At 41.3% G+C, this 22,689-nt stretch overlaps 1 protein-coding gene across 8 annotated transcripts in view; it reads right to left on the reverse strand.

The window, feature by feature from the left end:
• Positions 1-11,993: 11,993 nt before the first annotated feature.
• LOC144593616 (low density lipoprotein receptor adapter protein 1-B-like) overlaps positions 11,994-22,689 on the reverse strand; it is a 75,739-nt gene continuing 65,043 nt past the window's right edge. For 5 of the 8 annotated variants that reach the window (XM_078399463.1, XM_078399460.1, XM_078399465.1 and 2 more), the window contains exon 9: positions 11,994-16,122. In XM_078399463.1, the coding sequence (XP_078255589.1) occupies positions 15,948-16,122 (175 nt within the window). In that variant the 3' untranslated portion in view covers positions 11,994-15,947. The remainder of the gene's footprint in view (positions 16,123-22,689) is intronic. The other 3 variants (XM_078399464.1, XM_078399467.1, XM_078399468.1) reach the window with 3 other exon arrangements.

The following is a 22,689-nucleotide window of genomic DNA, read 5'->3' on the forward strand; positions in this document are numbered from 1 at the left end:
AAATATAATATTTAAGTGCTGCACGGATCTTTGACTGTATGACTTTGATGACTCAGGGTTGTTTCAATTTAAATATTTAATTGTCTAATTTATCCTTGTAGTTTTCACTTGTTGAGGTAAATAAGCCAGATAATTAAGTAACCAGCTGGAACTGATTAATTAAGGTAAATTGACAGACAAGTGGAACCTGAGAATGTCTTTGTGTGTTGTTAAGGGCAGTGTGTTTTAGTGCCACGACTACTATGTGCTGTGTTTATGCAGTATGAGTGTTACTGAGGTAAGAGAAATTGTGCAACTATATACTTAAAAAGTTAAATAAAGGTAAACAACTAAACTGTTAACTATAATTAAAACAAACATAGTAGGGATGTTGTTTGAGCTGCAGGATGTGGAAGTTGATGGAACATGGTGTTGTGTCTTCGGTGCGTGAATTTGTGCAAGTTGCTGATAGGTGACCTGGTTCTGAGATGTGGACACTGATGCGTCAGGGAGGGGTCAAGTTACCTGAATGGTTTGTCTCAGAAAGCTGTATGCCCCTCAGATTGTGTACTGTAGAATTGGACATTCAGGAGAGTATCATTACAAGTGAACGTCAGCCCAGTAGATACATGTAGCTTGTGTGTGTGAGACTAAGAACAGAAGAAACTGATCACAGAAAGTTTGGGGATTGGAGTGGTGTTTAGGATGATATAGTAGGAGGCACATATACAGCTGCAGAGTCCAGTACAGGCAAATAAATTGAACGAACAAAGGTTTTTTGAACATTGTAATGGAGGGAAGGTCATTAATGAAACAGCTGAAAATGGTTGAATTGGGACACTACCCTGACCTGTTGTGATGTCCCAAGGCTGAGAAGATTTGTCTCCAACAACTATGATGAGTAATATTCTAGATTATTTTATTGTCTTTGGGTATTTTCATTTATTTATCCTCTTCTCCACCTTGGAAGGTGTTGGCTCCTTGTTTTGATATGGTGTATTGGTGGTGGATAGTCAATGTATATCAAGTAATTGATATGTGTGCCAAGATATTGAATGTTAACTGGCTATTGGACTGCTGAACGAGCTTACAACTTAAGACCACTTATCCTCATTACAGTTAGTGCCAATTACTATGTTTGGGAACCCTAATGGTTTCTTTTGCCCCTTAGCCCAGCTTGCTGGGGCCACTTGTATTGTCCCTCAATCCACCAAGATAAGTAGTTAAACCTGCATGCTCAATGGCTGAGTTACTCATAATTTATTAATTAGTTTAATCAGTTGAATAATCCTGGGTTCTTGGCTTATCAATGAAATTTCTCATTGTTAAAACAAACTACAATACTTAACATTTCAGAGATTCATTTGGTTTGGCAGAAGTTTTTGAAGAAAGTAAGTTAAATATGATAAATCTAAATGATTATCCAAAGCCAAATACATCAGTGAAAGTTATTTTGAGTCTTCATGCTGATTGCAAATCCCACTTGTTATTCCACTTCTAACTCCCAATCACTATTGCCTCAACTAACACTGCAGTTTAACGATCATATCACATTTCTTTTTTAAAGTGATTTCATGAATATTTGAAATAATGGTCTCCTTGCATAGAAGTTTCATATACCAGGTGGCCATAAATCTACATTCTGGGAAAATAGTTTTGGTGGAAACTTTTCCCAAGGTGGAAATATCAAAGACCAGAAGCTTCACGATGAGAGGGGCAAAATTTAAAGGAAATGTGCAGGAAAAGCTTTTTTGGGGTGCTTGAAATGTGCTGCCAGAGGCAGATGTGATAGTGGTGTTTAAGAGGCATTTAGATAAGCACACGGATCACAATGCAGGCAAATGAGATTAGATTATCCTGGCATTATGTTTGATACTGACATTGTGGGCTGGAGGTCCTGTTCCTGTGTTGTACTATTCTATGTTCTGTTCCATTCTTCCAGTACTATATAATTCTCACAAGAAATAGGTGAAAGATTAAGAATTGGATTAATTGTACATGTGCTGCAATGAAATATGGAAAATTCTTCAACTCCTAAGGTAATAAGCACCCACTGCGAATCCATGCTTACATTAATTGTATAGTATCTATCTTTTGAAATAACTTGAGTTTGCTCTTGAAAGTTTTAATCAAATCAGCACTCAGTAGACCGACTGGCACTCTTATGCACCAGTCTTTGGAAAATACCCAACTTTAACATTAACCTAATCCTGGATTTGTGGTGTTTGAAATTTAGACTCTCTCGGTTCTCCCTAACCTACTTAGGATGATGCAGGCTGTCTACACAAGCACACTCTATTCCCTTAATTGTCTTCTAAATCTCAATCAGCTGTTTCCAACATGCTTTTGTTGGTTCACAAGTGGAAGGAAACAAAATTAGACCTTTTATTACTTCTCTCCTTTCATTTATGATAACCCTAATATCATCCACTGATGATAGAAGTGTGCTAATATCATAGTGTTTGAAATAAATGTTAAAAGTAGCACATCATTTGAAAAGTAATAAAAACAAATGTAGGGAACACTTATTGAAAAGCTATATTGAAATGACTGGGGGGGATTCTGTCCATGTGATAAACTTCATCTGTCTTGTCTTTTAGCTGTAATTGCTAATTAAACAGCACATATTAAAACAAGAAATGACAGCTGCTGGATCATAAGTTCTGGGCTGGAGACTAATTTTAACATTCAATCAATGTTCAGAAATTCATGCTTCAAATTCACAATGCATTTTCTGTTGATTAGGTGACAGTCATGTGATGCACTCCCTGACATTATCCCCCCCGATACAACATTATTTACTTGTTTATTTTGATAATCTGTTAGAACATAATTTTTAAGAGCCAGTGGCCTGGTAAAATGAACCTATTTAATTTATTCCACCATTTTAGTTTCTCACATTATTCTATGCCCTTCAGGTTGCAGAAACAGATCAAATTGCCATTAAATTTGGGTCCCAAAACCTATTCCATACATCAATTGTCTATCTTGTACCTCTGACTTCCCACACTGAGTGCCTGTTAGTTTTGTTTCCATCTTACAACAGTGACTGGATGACCCTTGTACTTCATTGGCTCCAAAGTGCTTTGGAATATCATGATAATATAAAATGTTCTGTCTCATTTCTTTATTAAATGGTGGATGTATTTATGGATCACATTAGGTGTGTGATATACAACTGTAAAATTCAAAGAGATGACTTTGAAGTTGGCTCTTCGATAGTCATAGTGATGCAGTGTGGAAACAGGCCCTTTGGCCCAACTTGCCCACACTGACAAACATGTCCCAGCTGCACTAGTCCCACCTGCCTGCTCTTGGTCCATATCCATCCAAACCTGTCCTATCCATGTACCTGTCTAACTGTTTCCTAAATGTTGGGATATTCCCAGCCTCAACAACCTCCTCTGGCAGCTTGTTCCATACATCCACCATCCTTTGTGTGAAAATGTTACTCCTCAGATTCTTATTAAATCTTTTCCCCTTCATCTTAAACCTATGTCCTCTGGACCTCAATTCACTTACTCTGGGCTAGAGTCTCTGTGCATCTACCCGATCAGTTCCTCTCATGATTATATACACCTCTAAGATCTCCCCTCATCCTCCTGCGCTCCAAGGAATAGAGACCCAGCCTACTCAACCTCTCCCTGTAGCTCACACCCTCTAGTCTTGGCAACATACTTGTAAATCTTCTCTGTAGCCCTTCCAGCTTGACGACATATTTCCAATAATATGATGCCCAGAACTGAACACAATAGTGGGAATTCTAAATGTGGTCTCACCAACGTCTTGCACAACTGCAACATGACCTCCCAACTTCTATATTCAATACTCTAACTGATGAAGGTCAATGTGCCAAAAGCCTTTTTGACTACCCTATCTACCTGTGACTCTGCCTTCAAGAAACCATGCTCCTGCACTCCTAGATCCCCCTGCTCTACAACACTCCCCAGAGCCCTACCATTCACTCTGTAGGTCCTGCCCATGTTGGACTTCCTGAAATGCAACACCTCACATACTAATTTACCCATGCACATGCTCTTACTAATTTTCCTTGGCAGCCTTTAACATCTTGGAATCATATCTATAGCAACAATGTTATTCTTGTGACTGGGGGTGTTACAACGTTGATGAAGTTCCACAATAATTTGTGCATGACCAAGTACAGTAGAAATGTAATCACTAGTGTTATTGTCAGATATCCCAAAATGGAATAATGAAATTCTTACTTGCAGCAGCACAACAGATATGTACACTGTAAAACCTGGAATAAACAACAAAAATGTTCAGTGTGTGTATATATATATATATATATATATTCAGTGTGCACAAGAACATAATCCTATAAAGAGAGGGGTTCGAGCATTAAGATAACCAGCGGCTGGATAAAAGGCAGGACTGCATGGTGGATAGGGAGAATGAGCAGCAGTGATGGGCAGCAGCAGTGATGGGCAGCTTCTGCGTACTTGATCGGGGGAGAAATAAACGTATTGAGCAGCCAAAGGCTGAACCAAAATCCTTTGGCAGCTAGCCTTCAGAGTCCGTTTGTCCTTTTGGCCATAAATCATTTTGAATCTGCACTTGATACGTTCCCCAGCATCTGCCCTCTGACAAACTCCAGAGGGCTGAGAACGATGAGAGGTGAGTAACTAGGCCAGGAGCAGCTCGACTGCACTGGATGGGAGTGGAGGTGGAAGTGTAATCTTGTTCCTTCATACTCCACACCAAACATCTTAAGAAGTTCTGCTGCCTTTTAATTTTTACTGAGCCATGGCTTCACGGCACTATACCTGACTCGGAATTACAACTGGATGGACTAGCTTTTTTTCTGGGCTGACAGGAATTCACTCTCTGGGAAAATTAGGGGAGATGGACTGGGAGTCTATGTGAACAAAGGTTGGTGCACGAATATTTCTGTTGGTTCCAGCCACTGCTCTGCAGCGGTGAAATATTTAACATTAAAGTGCCGTCCTCACTACTTACCGAGAGAGATTACAACCGTCATCACAGCCATGTATATACCACCTAACGCAAATGCAAATGATGAACTGGAGAAGCTGTACAACGCCATCAATCGGTCACAGAATTAACATCCTGAGGGCTTCTTCGTCATTGCAGGTGATTTTAACCATGCCAATCTCAAGAACATCCTACCTAAATTTCACCAGCATGTTTCCATTCCAACAAGGGGAGAGAACACACTGGATCACGTGTACACCAACATTAAATTTGCCTACAAAGAGGTCCCACGCCCCCATCTGGGTCACCCTGATTACATCTCTGTACTGTTAACCCCGGCTTACCAACCACGGTTTAAAAAGGAAAAAACAGTCACCAGGAACATCACTGTGTGGCAGGAGGGAGCAACTTCAGCATTGCAAAACTGTTCTGAGACCACTGACTGGTCGGTTTTCAGAGGCAGCCACATGCAGAGGCCACACGGACCTGGAGGAGTATGCAACGACTGTCATCAGCTACATCAGCAATTGTGCGGGTGATGTTGCAACCACCAGAACTATGAAAATACAACCCAACCAGAATCCCTGGCTCAACTCTGAGGTCCGCTCATTGCTCAAAGCCCATGATGCTGCTTTCAGATCTGGGGACAATGTGATGCTAAGAGCAGCTAGGAATTGCCCCACTACCAGTGTCAAAAGAGCTAAAGCTTCCTACGCTCTGAAAATATAAGATCACTTTCAGCAGGATGACCCCGATGCATGTGGCCAGGCATTCAAACAATTTCCAACTACAAGAGAAATAGCCCTGATGCCTGCACAGATGACGATAGCTCCCTGCCAGACACACTAAATTCTTTCTACACGCGCTTTGAAGCCACCAACAACAAGCCAGCCCTGAAGGACCCCCCCCCTCCCCCCCTCCCCCCACCCCCCCCTCCCCCCACCCCACCTCCCCCCCACCCCCCCCCCCCCGGCGACTAGGTACTGTCTGTTACAACAAATGATGTGAGGAGAACCCTGCTGAGGGTGAACCCACACAAAGCTGGCGGCCCAGATAACATCCCCAGGTCGCGTGCTCAAAGAGTGTGCCCACCAGCTGATAGACATCTTCAATATCTCCCTGACCCAAGCTGTTGTTCCCTCGTGCTTCAAATCTGCTACCATCATCCCAGTACCCAAGAAATCCCCAGTAACATGCCTCAATGACTACCGCCCCGTGGCAATGACTTCGGTCGTTATGAAGTGTTTTGAGCGGCTGGTCAAGGCATACATTAACGCCTCCATCCCAAACACACTGGACCCCCACCAATATGCATACAGGCAAAACCACTCCACTGAGGATGCAATTGCTTCTGCCACCCATCTAGTCCTATCTCAGCTAGAGAACACCCATGCACGTCTGCTGTTCATTGACTTTAGCTCAGCGTTTAACACCATCATCCCCCAGACCCTGATAAGTAAGCTGAGCTCTCATGGTCTGAGCACCTCAATGTGCAATTGGATTTTGGACTTTTTAATAACAGGGCACAGATGGTCAGAGTCCACACTCGGTCATCTCTCAGTGCAACTGTGCGGAGCCTCCAAGGGCTGTGTGCTAAGCCCACTTCTGTTTACACTGCTGACCCACAACTGTGCCGCCATACATCAGGCCAACCACATTATGCAATACGCGGATGACACCACAGTCATGGGGCTCATCAACGGCGATGAATCCGCCCACAGGGATATACAAAACATAAAAGCAACACTCTCCAAAGTACTGCTGGCTCAGCTGCAATGACAGCAGTCTGCCTCGGGGTGGTGCAATTGCTCACTTATCACCAACGACCACTGACACTCTTGACCGCAATGAGCCAGGAAATGAGGATCTGTGGCTCGAAACATTGCAGGTAATTCTCGTGCCACTAGAATATCAGCAATGGACATACTAAATAGCATTGGGTAACCACCTACCCTTGGCAGTCAATATCAGCACAGCCCCACCCTCAATATGTTGGGGTGATGACTGACGACAAACTTGATCAGCCAGAGAAATATTGTGGCTACCAGAGACCGAGCAACTTCTGGTAAGTCATTTGCTGCCTAATGCCCCAAAGTCTTTCCACCATTTAATAGCCACATATCAGAAGATGGTGCTATACTCTCCACTTGCCTGGATGAGTGCACCTCCCACAACTCTTATGAAGCTCAACAGAACAAGGCGGCCTCCTCGAATGGCCAGTGGAGAAGTCTGTGTAGGGATGGGATGGGATGGACAAATCAAATTGACAAATGACTGTAGGTCCTCTGCTTGGTGGTAACGATGGTCCAAAGGTGCTCGTGTCCCATATGTAATGTTAAAAAAAGGTAGGGGAGGAATATTTGTTCAGAGGATGGAAAGTAAATATCACATTTTATTCATTCATTTTGTGTATTAAATGCAATGCTCTGTGCCTTTTCTGCTCTGTAAATTAACTAGTTGTCAATAACTACAACGGAGAATCTGTGACCTTTCAGTCGATGCAAGTACATACTGTAGATGGGAGACCATGGCTCGTCCAACAGACTGCTGCTCAGAATCTTTGTTTGCAGAGGACTAAGTGAACATCAATATTATTTGCATTATAGGAAGAGTTACATGCTTGCATTTGTAGGGCACCTTTCAGAATCTTGGAATATGCCACTTTTCTTATGGCTAATGTCTTTTCTAAAGCTGTAAAACTGCATTAAGTAAGAATGTCATTGTTCTATTCCCAGAGTGTATGACAATTAAACACTAGTGTTTTTTTGGAAATGATGTTATTTTGAGAAATTGTAACGGGAGTGTATGAAAAGCACATTGGCAAGCCTGTGGTTCAACAAGTTCAATTTTCTTAACATTTTTTCAATTTAGGACAGTGTCTCAATCTGCCACTGTCAGGTACCAAACTTACTAAAAGGAAAATCTCCCACACAGCGTAGCTTCATCACGGTATGGTCCTCTTGATTTGGTTTAATTTACAGACCAGTGAGCTTCTTGAATATTTTGCTGCATCTTGTTGAATTTATTTTTATTGAAAGATTCCAGTCCTGCGGTCTGAAGAAGGGTCTCAACCAGAAGTGTGACATATTCCTTTTCTCCAGAGATGCAATCTGACCCGCTGAGTTACTCCAGGATTTTGTGCCTAACAGGGGTTTCAACCTCTGGTTAGATATTTTTAATAATGGATTTGTCGGCCACAATCTGCCAATGCCACTTGAATCACTTGGGATCAATACCCTTGTTATTCCCATGAGTTAAGGAACTGAATCGTCTTGTATTTATAAAACTAGTGACACTGATATTTTCGCATCACCTTGCTCATTGTTGACATATTTACTTACAATCTTGCTGGATGCAATATGAATTTTTTTCCCCATGATGTGAGCTCCATCTGGTGGTTTGTTCAAGTATAGGCAAAGAAATGACAAAAAAATAAAGAAGTGGTGTCGAGTTATGATAATAGAGGCAGCCAATAGTAATATGTATAAATAATCTGGATTCAAATCATGAGTGGTTGGGAAAAGACATGCGTGGGAGTTGGGGGATATAGTGCCCCAAAATGTAACCTCTCAGTAGATTGGAGCATAAATGGGGAAATGTCAAGGGTATGGGGCGGCACGGTAGCGCAGCGGTAGCGTTGCTGCTTTACAGCGAATGCAGCGCCGGAGACTCAGGTTCGATCCTGACTACGGGTGCTGCACTGTAAGGAGTTTGTACGTTCTCCCCGTGACCTGCGTGGGTTTTCTCCGAGATCTTCGGTTTCCTCCCACACTCCAAAGACGTACAGGTATGTAGGTTAATTGACTGGGTAAATGTAAAAAAATTGTCCCTAGTGGGTGTAGGATAGTGTTAATGTGCGGGGATCGCTGGGCGGCGCGGACTTGGTGGGCCGAAAAGGCCTGTTTCCGCGCTGTATATATATGATATGATATGATGATGATATTTGAAAGGAACTGCAATTGTCATGAGATTTTAATCTACATTCTCTTTTCTCCCCCCCCCCCCCCCCCCAAAAGATAAATTGGAATTGGAGAATTGGACCAAACATGTAGGGTGATAGCAAATAGCTGTAAGAACAATAGGGTTGTAATAGTAGATCATTTTAACCCTTAATATTGGGATTGCTGTGGTGCTAAGGGTTTTGATAGGGCTATTTAAATGTCCAACAAAGTTGCAATATGTAGGTGGCTCTATTGAAGGGGGCAACACATGACTTCCTCCTGGGAAATGAGACTGGGCAAGTGACTGAACCTCAGTGGGGGAGCACTTTGAGATAAGTAACCATAGGTGACCAGTGACTCTTAATTTTTAAATTGTTGGGGGAAGAGAGAACGGATTGGCCCACAAGTCTAAGAATTAAATTGAGGCAAGGCTAATTTTGATGGTACGAGAGAGGAACTTGCAAAGCTCGACTGGGAGAAGCAGTTAGCAGGTAAAGGGATGTCTGATTAGTGGGAGGCTTTTAAAGGGAGGAGGGTAGTGCTCGGGGCCAACATGGTCATGTTAAAATAAAGAGCAAGAGTGGAAGGATTGGGGAAACGCTAGTTGAAGAGCAATATTGAGGCTCCAGTCTGGAAAAGAGCCGTGTGTCTGGTGCAGGTAGCTGGGATTAAGCAAAGTCTAAGACATGGGAATACACCCAGAAAGGAAATTGGAAGGGCAAAAAGAGAACATTGGATATCCTTGGCTGATAGAGTAGAGTAGGATCTTCTCAGATCCTACTCTACCCTATTAGTAGGTCAGAGTAGGTAGACCACACAATCAGATTTTTGTACCTTCCTTAGCCACAGGTGACAGATGTGAGATAGCTAATATTGTGACTTTATTTAAGAAGGGCTGCAAGACCAAAACTGTGAACCTCAAGATGGGAAAGTTACTGATGGGGATTCTGAGAGATGGCACCCAGCTAGAAATGCAAGGATTAGGCAGTGTAGAACATTGTCTTGAATTATGTGTCCCTATTTCCAGTACCAAATCACTTTAGTAAATGGTACGAACAGCATTTGCATGTGTTTTGCCAATGATGATCTTCCTTTTAAGTCCTGTTTTCTTTTTGAAAACCATTTTTATTCCTGATCTGTGGCTCAACCTTGATATCTTAAATTACAATTTATTGAACGCCTATTTAAAGTCTTTTTATAATTTCCAACAGTTTTTAAGCTAATTGTTAAATGTGACTCGGTTATGGCCCATGAATTGGGAAAAGATTCAACCATGATTTTTTTTTTTTTAAATCACCTACTTTGAAGTTGGAGAGTATTGCATAAAATTTAGTAATGTCCATGGCCTGAAATGTTTGCAGATATCACAGCAGAATTGTCGGCATTCGCTGCCTTGCTCACTGTTTTACAATTAAATGCATAAATCCAGGAGCATCTGTCAGTGATGCTTCACTCCAGCATACTGCAGTTTTAGTCTTTGGTTGAGGGGAGACCTGATAGAAGGATATTAAATTGAAAGGCATTGATAGAGTACAGATTCTGACCCTTCACCCCCCCCCCCAGGTAGTTAAGAGTTGATCTTGGCATTGTGTACAGCAGAGATTGGGCCAAAGGGCCTCTTCCTGTGCTGTACTGTTCTAAATTGAAGAATGTGAGCACGTGTGTGAACTTGTTTCACGTACTATTGATGTAAAAACCACCCAATGTTTTTTTAAATAGTTGGCTTAGTCATCATTGTTACTAAAATTTGAGTCGTGTGAAACTAGATTCATGCACTATTTTATTCCCTCAAGAATTATTTAAAAATTGGAAGAATTTTAGAAGCCTGTACTCTGATTTCTACAATCCATACGCATTCACTTAGTAAATGTTGTAAGATGTATTAACACTAGATTTTTTTTTTTTTGTTGCTACCAGTATGTCAGAATTATTTTAATCCAATTGTTACTAATTTTGAAGATGGACACAAAGGTGGAGTAACTCAGTGGATCAGGCAGTATCTCTGGAGAAAAGGAATAGGTGACATTTCAGGTCAAGCCCCTTTTTCAGACGTTCTCAACCCAAAATGCCACCTATTCCTTTTCTCCAGCAATGCTGCCTGACCCGCTGAGTTTCTCTAGCTTTTTGTGTCTATCTCCATTGTAAACCAGCATCTGCAGTTCCTTCCTACACATTCTGTTTGACGTTTTTGTTGAATGCTGGGTGGTCTTGCAGGGGCCTGGCTGCACTTGTGTCTGGAAAAGGGACACTGAAGGCTCATGACCTGGTTTCTGAAGATTTTATTCCATTGCCTTGTTTCTTTAAATTTAGTCAATAAGGCAATGTCAGTTAGACTTTGTCGGGAGACCCAAATGTGTTTTGAGTTCTGATGCCATATGAAGTAATTCCTAATGAAGGTAGACACAAAATGCTGGAGTAACTCAGCGGGTCAGGCAGTATCTCTGGGTAGAAGGAATGGGTGACGTTTCGGGTCGAGATCCTTCAGACTGAAGAACCATTCCTTCTCTCCAGAGATGCCGCCTGACCCGCTGAGTTACTCCAGCATTTTGTGACAATCTTTGTTGTAAACTATCAACTGCAGTTCCTCCCGATGCATGTAATTCCTAACTCTAGTTTGTTAGATTTAGTGCTAATAATGCATTGCCTTTTGTAGTAATTTGAAGCCCTCTGTTCCTAGTTATTCAAGTCAAGTCAAGTCAAGTCAAATTTATTTGTCACATACACATACTCGATGTGCAGTGAAATGAAAGTGGCAATGCCTGCGGGTTGTGCACAAAAAATAACCATGTCATGTAACATTTTCAAATTGCCTCAATGGTATTCTTTGCCCAAGCCTGCAGCCTCTTCTGCTGTACTTCTGCTTTCTGCTCCAGCTCTCTCGCCAAACAGACTACTTACTCCTTTCTCTAATGTGTCCCTGGCTTTTCCATTTTTCAAAAGCGCGATGGAAAAACTTCCTCCTTAACATGGGGAGCAATCTGCTCAGTGCCTGCTCTAAATAGCAGAAATAAATCTGTCGGTGTGCAGCTATGCCAATGAAATATCTCTCACACTTTGCTCCAGCTTGCATTTGCCCATTCTTTCAATCAAGACAAATCCTAATTTAAAATGTCTCAGGATTTTTATTACATGTTTATTAATAAAAATCACAACTGGTATTTTATCACAATGCATTTGATCCCAAAATTCTGCAGTTGTACAGTCATTAGAATACTATCAAATTGTGAATTACTACTTTAGAAGCTGACATATTTGGTTTGTACAATGCTGCCATTTGTATGACATCCACAGTATTCCCAGACCGGAACTTTATTATGGGTAACCAAACTTTGCATTTTGTGTCCTTCAATACATAGTCTCAGTTGGAATTTGAGTGCGAGGATAAGTTTACATGAATTTGGTAGTATTAATGCAGTATCTGTATTTGGAAGAACTACATTTGCTGTTGTACCGGGGAACAAAATTGCAGTGCAATTTAGTCCAAACCAAATGCTGTAGTGTTTGTATAAAATGCACTCCGAAAGAAAGCATCCTGTTTGCATAGAAACTAAACTGCAAACATTCATTGCTAAATGTATTAATGTCGTCTCAATTTCTAATTTAATTACTTAAAGCTTCATGCTTTGAATTAATGCAAGACTACAAACAAAATCATACGGTTAATATTTTAAGATGTTTTTCCTTTAAATGGCACAGGTCAATTCCAAATAATCCATTCGGTGCTAATTAACCTGAAAATAAGATTTCTATAAACGGCACTAGATGGTAATAAATTATAATATTTGCCATTAAGATCCATAATAATGGAATAAATTATTTTACTTATATTAAATATCCAGTATTCTGCACAACCCCATTCAGTTATTTATCAAAAAATTATTTGTTAACATTTTCAATGCACCAATATAAAGCAGCAAAACCAATAGTGCCAAGACAAAGCTGGGTCTTCCACACAATATCAATTAAATGAAAGTGGGTCAAAATGATATACTAATGTAGGTCTATGACAACTGTAGTTTAAAAAAGACCACCAGTGCCATTTTCTTTTCAAGTTCATTTACTGTTTACTGCAGCATCGATTGGAAAAGTAAAATTCTTAAGCCAAAGTTATGCTGGTTTAAAAATCTGCAGCATTTCCAGTTTATATTCATTTTAAAAACTTAACATTTAGTTGCCATTCAAAATGGAATCCATGAAAGCTGTTGTCTGTAAATTATGCATAATATGTCCAGGGGGTGAAGCTGGTTTATATCACTTCAAATCAGAACTTCCTTAAATGTAAAAACTTGACACAAAGATGACCTAGATTCAAAGTTTTCAATACTATAAAAGATTTTTTTCCACATTGAATATTGATAATGTCAAGATACTATAGTTTAGAAAACAAAGTTGAATTTTGAAAAACATTGACACAAGAGACTGCAGATGCTTGAATCTTGAGCAAAACAAGGAGAAAGAGGAACTCAGAGGGTCGGGCAGCATCTGTGGAGGGAATGGACAGATTATATTTTGTACCTTTCGGACCAAATGGAGTGGAGAGGAGAGAGTTGGAAAAGAGGTGAGTGTGAGGCAAACCGTGGCAGGTGGTGATACTGGTGATTGGCAGATGGGTGAAAAGGAGACAAATGGTGTTGGATAAGGAAAGAGGAGCGAAATGTAGAGCGAGGGAGAAGGAGGGGTGGGGATGAAGAAAGAGGGGAGTATTACTTGAAATTGGCAAATTCAATTTTCATACCATTGAGTTGCAAGTTGCCTAAGCAGACTGAGGTGCTGTTCTTCCAGTTTGCGTGCGGCCTCACTCTGGTAATGGAAGAGGCCAAGGACAAAGGTATCTATGTGAAGGGGAGATAAAATGGTTGACAACCCAGAGTTCTAGTAGGTCTTGGTAGATAGAGCACAAGTGTTCAACCCAACTGTCGGCTTGTCTATGTCAATGTAAAGGAGGCTGAAGTAAAGAAATAATCTGGTTGTTTATTTGGTAACCATAATATTTTAGTAACTGGGACATTACTTTAGCGATCACAATATTTCACAAATTGATGCGAGGGCATGCAGCATTGTGAAAATCAGATTTAAAATGTACAATATATGCTTTAAAGGTGACTTAAATTGCATGATGGCCAAGACTGACCCTCTTTGTACGTACACTTAACAATTAACTTTTTTCAGACGCACAGCATAGCACAATGTATACATCAGTCTCCAATGATAAAGTTCAACAAACACAAACTTAACACCATCTTTTGTAACCAATCTTTGTTTGACCATCATTGTGATACAGAGACAGAAGCTGGAGAAATATACATTTTTGAAAATAAAATGCATACCATTCAAAATCAAATGAAAAGATGTGTTTAGGGATGGGCTGCATTTATCTAAAACTAAACTTCCACAATTATTTCAAACATTTGGAATATTAACCATCAATCTGTAAGCAAGATTGTATTGAATTTGCAGATTAAAAATTAAATGTGTGTAGCTGTGGATAGAAATGGCAGTAGCCACTTTTATAGCTAGATGGCTGTCGCTGCTGTTTGTGTATTTTTGTGCAGGAATACATCTTCGCCTGGTGCTTCGACGGATAGCCTGCCACCCTACTCTTATCATATTAGAGATAAATTGGCTGTCTCCAGTGTCAACTGTACAATTATAAGACCAGTAAACTTAATGGTTAGTAGAAATCATACATTCATCTACAACAAATTTTTGACTTAATTGGTGACGGATAATCTGTTCACTAGTAATACGAGTAGTATTAGGCCATGCGGCCTATCTAGTCTACTCCGCCATTCAATCATGGCTGATTTCTGCCTCCTAATCCCATTTTCCTACCTTCTCCCCATAACCCTTGACACCCATTCTAATCCATGTGCAAGATACATCTTCTGGATGCACTGGGACTCATCCTCAGTGATGTGACCTGGGGTCATCGGGTGTTTCGGGTCTCACAACATCAGACGCCCTTGCCCAGGCGACCCAGCCTGAATCTATCATTGCCTTAAAAATATCCACTGACTTGGCCTCCACAGATTAACTACCCTCTGACTAAAGAAGTTCTTCCTCACCTCCTTTCTAAAGGAGTGCCCTTTAATTCTGAGGCTATGACCTCCGGCCGTATAGTCTCCCACCAGTGGAAACATCCTTTCCGTATCTGCGATATCTATGCCTTTCATTATCCTAAGTTTCAATGAGGTTAAACCCATAACTGATGATAGGTAAACCGGTGAGGTGCAAGTTGTTGGGGGGGGGGGGGGGGAGGGAGGTTCTGACTGTCTATCTTATCTAAGCCTCTCATTAGCGGGGGGGGGGAGGGAGGAGGTTCTGACTGTCTATCTTATCTAAGCCTCTCATTAGCGGAGGTGGGGGGGGGGGTAGAGTGTGAAGTCACCACCTTTCTCCCAGGCACTCTACAATTTACAAATACATGACACAAGTGCAGTATATCCAATTTGTACTTGAATGATCTCGATCAATCTTGGTGTACAGCTCACAAAAAACAGTAGCCATGCAGAAAAATTTATGACTAGAAAGTTCTCGTTACTGACAGTAGGAACACATCAAAAGGAAGAGGTGATGTATCTGGGCATCCATCAGGCTCTCTGCCTGTTCTCTAGAGGACATGTGCTTCAGCTGGTATGCAGCAGCACTTGTTTAACCACCACCTGTGAAATTGTTGACTGGTGGCCGTAAGTGGAATTGCATTTGAATATTCCACTTGATGTTTGACTCTTCTGCAATACAGCTGCTTGTCTGTTCCTGTGCACTCTGCCAGATCCATAGGTGGAAAAGCCATTGTTTCTATTTTGTATTGCTGCTCCTTCCTCTTTGCCTTTCTCAGCACTTTGTCTACAAGCTGCTGAAGTGTCTAGGATTTATTCAATCACGGGCATGGTTGTCAAAAATGCAAATACATTTGTTGCGTGTAAATATTGGTTCAAAGGTAAACACATTTTTGTAAAATATGGTTAGCTATTAAGGCATCAATATGAAGAGGAAAAAGATGATTTTCCAGCAGTACATTTCCCTCCAGCTCTTTCCTCAGCATGTTCTGTGACTAGAATGACATCCAAATCAATGAGAAAGTGGCAGCTCTGCCTGAACCGGTGACAAATCTCCTGTGTCCGAGTCTGTAAGGGACGAGAACACTTTGCTTGTGTCTGTGGCTGACAGGTTTGTCTCCTTTACCTGAGAATCCTGAAGATTGGAGATATTCTTGCGTTGTTTACTTGTTCGAGACTCGGCTAGTCTGAAATTAGAAAAGCGAAACCATTCACATTACTATTCATGAGCTAACATGGTGGTCAGTTGATAAATCTATATTGTCAACAACAGTTTTATTTATATTTATATATATATAGAACATATTGATATTTTTAATCTGTATGATGGTTTCAGACTTGTTCAATGGCAAAACTTCTTGGCTCAACCAACTTAACAGGGAATAAATTAGTCCTTGTAATCCATAAGGTACATGATATTATTGACAAAAATAAAGTAAGGAGGAGATGGATATCAAAACTGGCATTTAAATTCATTGTGATATGATGGACAAATTCCTCCTAACGTCAAACATTGTATTCAGCCATGAGGCTTCTACACTCACAGGGACAAGATCTCTTGACCATAAGGAATTGATATTTGGACTTATCCAAATAAGTCTGCATACCACAGTTAAGGGAAGCGACAGTCTGGAATTGACAATAATTACTAATAGTTTTACCCATCTTGCAATCCATTTCTAATGCAAGGAAGCTTAAACTATAACCGCCTTAGCATATTAAATAAGGACAAATAAATATATCTTGAATCTTGAATCTTGAATCAGAGTCAGTGTCGAGGCATTGTACAGCACACAAACAGGCTCTTCAGCCCACTGTGTCTATACCAACTACTATACAATCTGAATCCCATTTATCTGCCTTAATTCCATATTTATCTAGGCCCTGCTCATTCAAATATTTGTCTAGATGCCTATTAAATGTTGCGAGGAACTGCCTACACGGCCCGTTCTGGCAATTCATTTCCAGATACCAATTTTTTTATTTATGTTTTAAACGTGCCCCTCAGATCTACTTTAAAACTGCTACCTTGCCATCTAGTTTTACGTACTTGGATACCCCTACCATGGGAAATGGACTCCAGCTTGATACCTATCTTATGTTTTTCATAATTTATCTACCTCTATCATGTCACCTCAGTCTCCTGTGCTCCAGGAAAAAATGGACTGTTAATCCAATTTCTCCTTAAAGTCCAGTCCTCCAATCCAGCCAACAACATTGTGAATCTTTTCTACAACCCCTTCCATTCCCTTTGCTTAATCACCCATCTCCTCAAATGTGGCAACCAGAGCTATGCCCAATACGCCACTGCAGCCCAACCAATGCATTGTAGAACTGCAGCATGTTGTCCCAACACTTGTACAGAATGCAAATGGCCATGCTGCAAGAACGCAGATGGTCAGGCTGCATGTGTGGAGGAAATGGGCAGGGGATATTACTAGGTAGGTCCCTTCATCAGACCAATGATGAATGACCTGCTGAGTTCCTTCAGCACACTGCAGATGCTGGTATCATGAGCAGTACTTAATGCCTTGGCTGATGATGGCAAGCATATTTTATGCCTTCTGCACCATCCTTTAACTGTTTTTGCCTCTTTCAGTGAACTATATACTTTCCCCAAGGTCTCTGTTCAACAGCCCTTCTCAACTGCCCTGGTTTAACTTCCTAAAAATACATCATTTTGCACTTGTATAAGTTCAATTCCATTTATCATTCCCTTGCCTACTTTACTGGTTGATCTAGATTCTATTGAAACCTTACACAACCACCTTTGCTGTCGACTATACTGGCAATTTATGTCCACAAGATGCAAGAGCAGAATTGGGCATTCAGCATACATTCAAGTCTACTCTGCCATTCAATCATGGTGAATCTAATTTTCCCCTCTGAACTCTCTTCTCGTTCTCCCTGTAACATTTAACACTCTTAATAATCAAGAACCTGCAAACTTGCTAATCATGCAACCTACATTCTCAACAAATCATCAATATCAGACAAACTAAAGACCCCACACTAGTGCTCAGTCCTCTTCTCTCTCTGGACTCATGACTATGTAGCCAGACACTTCCAACACCATCTTTAATACTAACTAAATTCACCATGATATCATTGTTATTGGATGAATAACGTAATAAGTCACCATACAGGAAGGAAATTGAAAATCTGAATGGCGCCAGAACAACAAACTTGCTCTCAACATGAGCAAGGAGCTGATCATTGACTTCAGGAGGGGAAAGCCGAGGATCCACATGGACTCTGATCAGTGATGGTGAAAGTCAACAGCTTCAAGTTCCTTGGTGTGCATGTTTCCGAAGATCTGTCCTGGGCCTTGCACATCGATGTAATCCCAAGGAAATGTCTTCAATCCCTTAGGAAACTTGGTATGTTGCCAAATACTCTTGCTAGCAAGCTTTCTATAGATGTACACTAAAAAGCACATTGACTGGTTGCTTCACGGCCTGGTTTGACAATTGAAATGCTCAGATACGAAGGAGACTACAGTAGTAGACTGTCTGGTCCATCATATATATTGATCTTCTCACCAAAGGGCCTGAAGAAGGGTCTCGACCTGAAACATCACCCATTCCTTCTCTCCTGAGATGCTGCCTGACCTGCTGAGTTACTCCAGCATTTTGTGAATAAATACCTTCGATTTGTACCAGCATCTGCAGTTATTTTCTTATATTCTCGCCAAAGGGGATCTATGAACGCCAATATAAAAAGACCACACCATGCTGGCCATGCTCACATTTTGCTGCTACAAATTGGGAAGGTGGTATTGGAGCCAGAAAACAGTAACTTCAATCAAATGTTTGAGCAATCAAATTCTTGTAAATTACACTGCTGTCAGAAATGATGATATTCTATGGACTGTCTTTGATTACACTGCAGATAGTTTTTGCATTATTATGGTTATCTAATATTAGTTATTTTATTGTATCTTCAATTATATTGTGTTTACGGGTCTGTTAAGCTACATCAAGTAATTTCATTGTCCCATTATGTATATACATATCACAATTAAATACTTTTTTGGCTATTTGAGGATTTGAGTGAGGATGTAGCAGTCAAAATCATGATAAATTAAACTATTAATATAAACATGATCCTGGACAAAATATATCAACTATTAATACAAACAAGATCCTGCCTTCAAACCAATTCCAAATGTAAACAATAATTGGTTGCAAAATTACAGTGACAGCTGTGTTAACAATGAGTGGAGCAAGCTTGCATCTCTCAGCAGGAAGCCACTTAAGGAATATTCCTAAGAAACAGAGTATAGGTGTTCAATGTGTCAAAGCAAATGAGACACTCGTATACATTGGCCAGTATAGACTAAAGGACAAGGTTAATTGATTAATATTTGAGACCCTAGCTTTCGCTACACTGGTTGGGGGAGGGTGCCATCTGTCACAATGTAGGAACAATAGACAAAATTAGAGGCATTAGTGCCAGAACATCCTGAGCTTTGCACCATTGTACTACAGAGGGATAAAATAGAGACAAGGACACTATGTCTCCATCTCCAGCATGAACTCGTGGGGGGATGTAAATTTGGTGTTTATAGAGCCAGACCATCAGTCCGTCCATCAGATCCAGACATTTCCAAGGGTTCACCCTCATGAAAGATTTACTGACATCAGTCGTGGTGACTGAGATTGTAATACCATCTGGGGCTATGGGTATCTTTAAATGTCATTAATTGTACTCTCATCTTCTACTTGCTCTGGCAACTCCCTCCATATACACACTAACATTTGCGTGAAAATGTTACCTCTCGGGTCCTTTTTAAATGATTCCCCCGCTCATTGTAAAGCTATGCCCTCTGGTTTTAGACTCTCTCATCCCAAGGAAAGAGTTGTGGTTATTCGTCTTATCTGCGCTCCTCATGATTTTTAAAACTCTCTAAAGTCACCCCTCCCCATTCCTAACCTACCGAGCCATTCCTTATAACTCTAACCTTCCAAACATGATAACATAGAAACATAGAAAACATAGAAACATAGAAAATAGGTGCAGGAGTAGGCCATTCGGCCCTTCGAGCCTGCACCGTCGTTCAATATGATCATGGCTGATCATCCAGCTCAGTAGCCTGTACCTGCCTTCTCTCCATACCCCCTGATCCCTTTAGCAAAAAGGGCCACATCTAACTCCCTCTTAAATATAGCCAATGAACTGGCCTCAACTACCTTCTGTGGCAGAGAATTCCACAGACTCACCACTCTCTGTGTGAAGAAATGTTTTCTCATCTCGGTCCTAAAAGACTTCCCCCTTATCCTTATGCTGTGACCCTTGGTTCTGGACTCCCCCAACATCGGGAACAATCTTCCCGCATCTAGCCTCTCCAACCCCTTAAGAATTTTATATGTTTCTATAAGATCCCCCCTCAGTCTTCTAAATTCCAGCGAGTACATGCCCAATCTATCCAGTCTTTCCTCATATGAAAGTCCTGCCATCCCAGGGATCAATCTGGTGAACCTTCTCTGTACTCCCTCTAAGGCAAGAACGTCTTTCCTCAGGTTAGGAGACCAAAACTGCACACAATACTCCAGGTGCGGTCTCACCAAGGCCCTGTACAACTGCAGCAGAACCTCCCTGCTCCTAAACTCAAATCCTCTTGCTATGAATGCCAACATACCATTCGCTTTCTTCACTGCCTGCTGCACCTGCATGCTTGCTTTCAATGACTGGTGCACCATGACACCCAGGTCACGTTGCATCTCCCCTTCTCCCAATCGGTCACCATTCAGGTAATACTCTGCTTTCCTGTTCTTGCCGCCAAAGTGGATAACCTCACATTTATCCACATTATATTGCATCTGCCATGCATTTGCCCACTCGCCTAATCTATCCAAGTCACTCTGCAGCCTCCTAGCATCCTCCTCGCAGCTAACACTGCCACCCAGCTCCGTGTCATCCGCAAACTTCGAGATGTTGCATTCAATTCCCTCGTCCAAATCATTAATATACACTGTAAATAACTGGGGTCCCAGCACTGAGCCTTGCGGTACCCCACTAGTCACTGCCTGCCATTCCGAAAAGGACCCGTTTATTCCTACTCTTTGCTTCCTGTCCGCCAACCAATTTTCTATCCACCTCAACACTGAACCCTCAATACCGTGTGCTTTAAGTTTGTACACCAATCTCCTATGTGGGACCTTGTCGAAGGCCTTCTGAAAGTCCAGATATAACACATCGACTGGTTCTCCCTTATCCACTCTACTAGTTACATCCTCGAAAAATTCTATAAGATTCGTCAGACATGATTTGCCTTTGGTAAATCCATGCTGACTTTGTCTGATGATTTCACCACTTTCCAAATGTGATGCTATCACATCTTTAATAACTGACTCTAGCATTTTCCCCACTACCGATGTTAGGCTAACTGGTCTATAATTCCCCGTTTTCTCTCTCCCTCCCTTTTTAAAAAGTGAGGTTACATTAGCTACCCTCCAGTCCTCAGGAACTACTCCAGAATCTAAAGAGTTTTGAAAAATTATCACTAATGCATCCACTATTTCTGAGGCTACTTCCTTAAGCACTCTGGGATGCAGCCTATCTGGCCCTGGGGATTTATCTGTCTTTAATCCATTTAATTTACCTAACACCACTTCCCGACTAACCTGGATTTCCCTCAGTTCCTCCATCTCATTAGACCCCCGGTCCCCTGCTATTTCCGGCAGATGGTTTATGTCTTCCTTAGTGAAGACAGAACCAAAGTATTTGTTCAATTGGTCTGCCATCTCCTTGTTCCCTATGATCAATTCACCTGTTTCCAACTGCAAGGGACCTACATTTGTCTTAACTAATCTTTTTCTCTTGACATATCTATAAAAGCTTTTGCAGTCAGTTTTTATGTTCCTTGCCAGTTTTCCCTCGTAAACTATTTTCCCTTTCCTAATTAAGCCCTTTGTCCTCCTCTGCTGGACTCTGAATTTCTCCCAGTCCTCTGGTATGCTACTTTTTCTGGCTAATCTGTATGCTTCATCTTTTGTTTTAATACTATCCTTGATTTCCCTTGTTAGCCACGGATGCACTACCTTTCCTGGTTTGTTCTTTTGCCAAACCGGGATGAACACTTGTTGTAGTTCATTCATGCGACCTTTAAATGCCTTCCATTGCATGTCCACCGTCAACCCTTTCAGCATCAATCGCCAGTCTATCTTGGACAATTCACGCCTCATACCCTCAAAGTTACCTTTCTTTAAGTTCAGAACACTTGTTTCTGTATCGACTTTGTCACTCTCCATCCTAATGAAGAACTCTACCATATTATGATCACTCTTGCCCAAGGGGCCTCGCACAACAAGACTGCTAACTAACCCTTCCTCATTACTCAATACCCAGTCTAGAATGGCCTGTTCTCTCGTTGGTTCCTCGACATGTTGGTTTAGAAAACCATCTCTCAAACATTCCAAGAAATCCTCTTCCTCAGCACCCCTGCCAGTTTGGTTCACCCAATCTATATGTAGATTGAAGTCACCCATTATAACTGCTGCACCTTTAGTGCATGCATTTCTAATTTCCTGCTTGATGCCATCCCCAACCTCACTATTGCTGTTAGGTGGCCTGTACACAACTCCCACTAGCGTTTTCTGCCCCTTAGTGTTTCATAGCTCTACCCATATCGATTCCACTTCCTCCAAGCTAATGTCCTTCCTTTCCACTGCTTTAATCTCCTCTCTAACCAGTAATGCTACCCCACCTCCTTTTCCTTTCTGTCTATCCCGCCTGAATATAGAATATCCCTG

Source organism: Rhinoraja longicauda, chromosome 5, assembly GCF_053455715.1.
Source record: "Rhinoraja longicauda isolate Sanriku21f chromosome 5, sRhiLon1.1, whole genome shotgun sequence".
Lineage (NCBI taxonomy): Eukaryota > Metazoa > Chordata > Chondrichthyes > Rajiformes > Arhynchobatidae > Rhinoraja > Rhinoraja longicauda.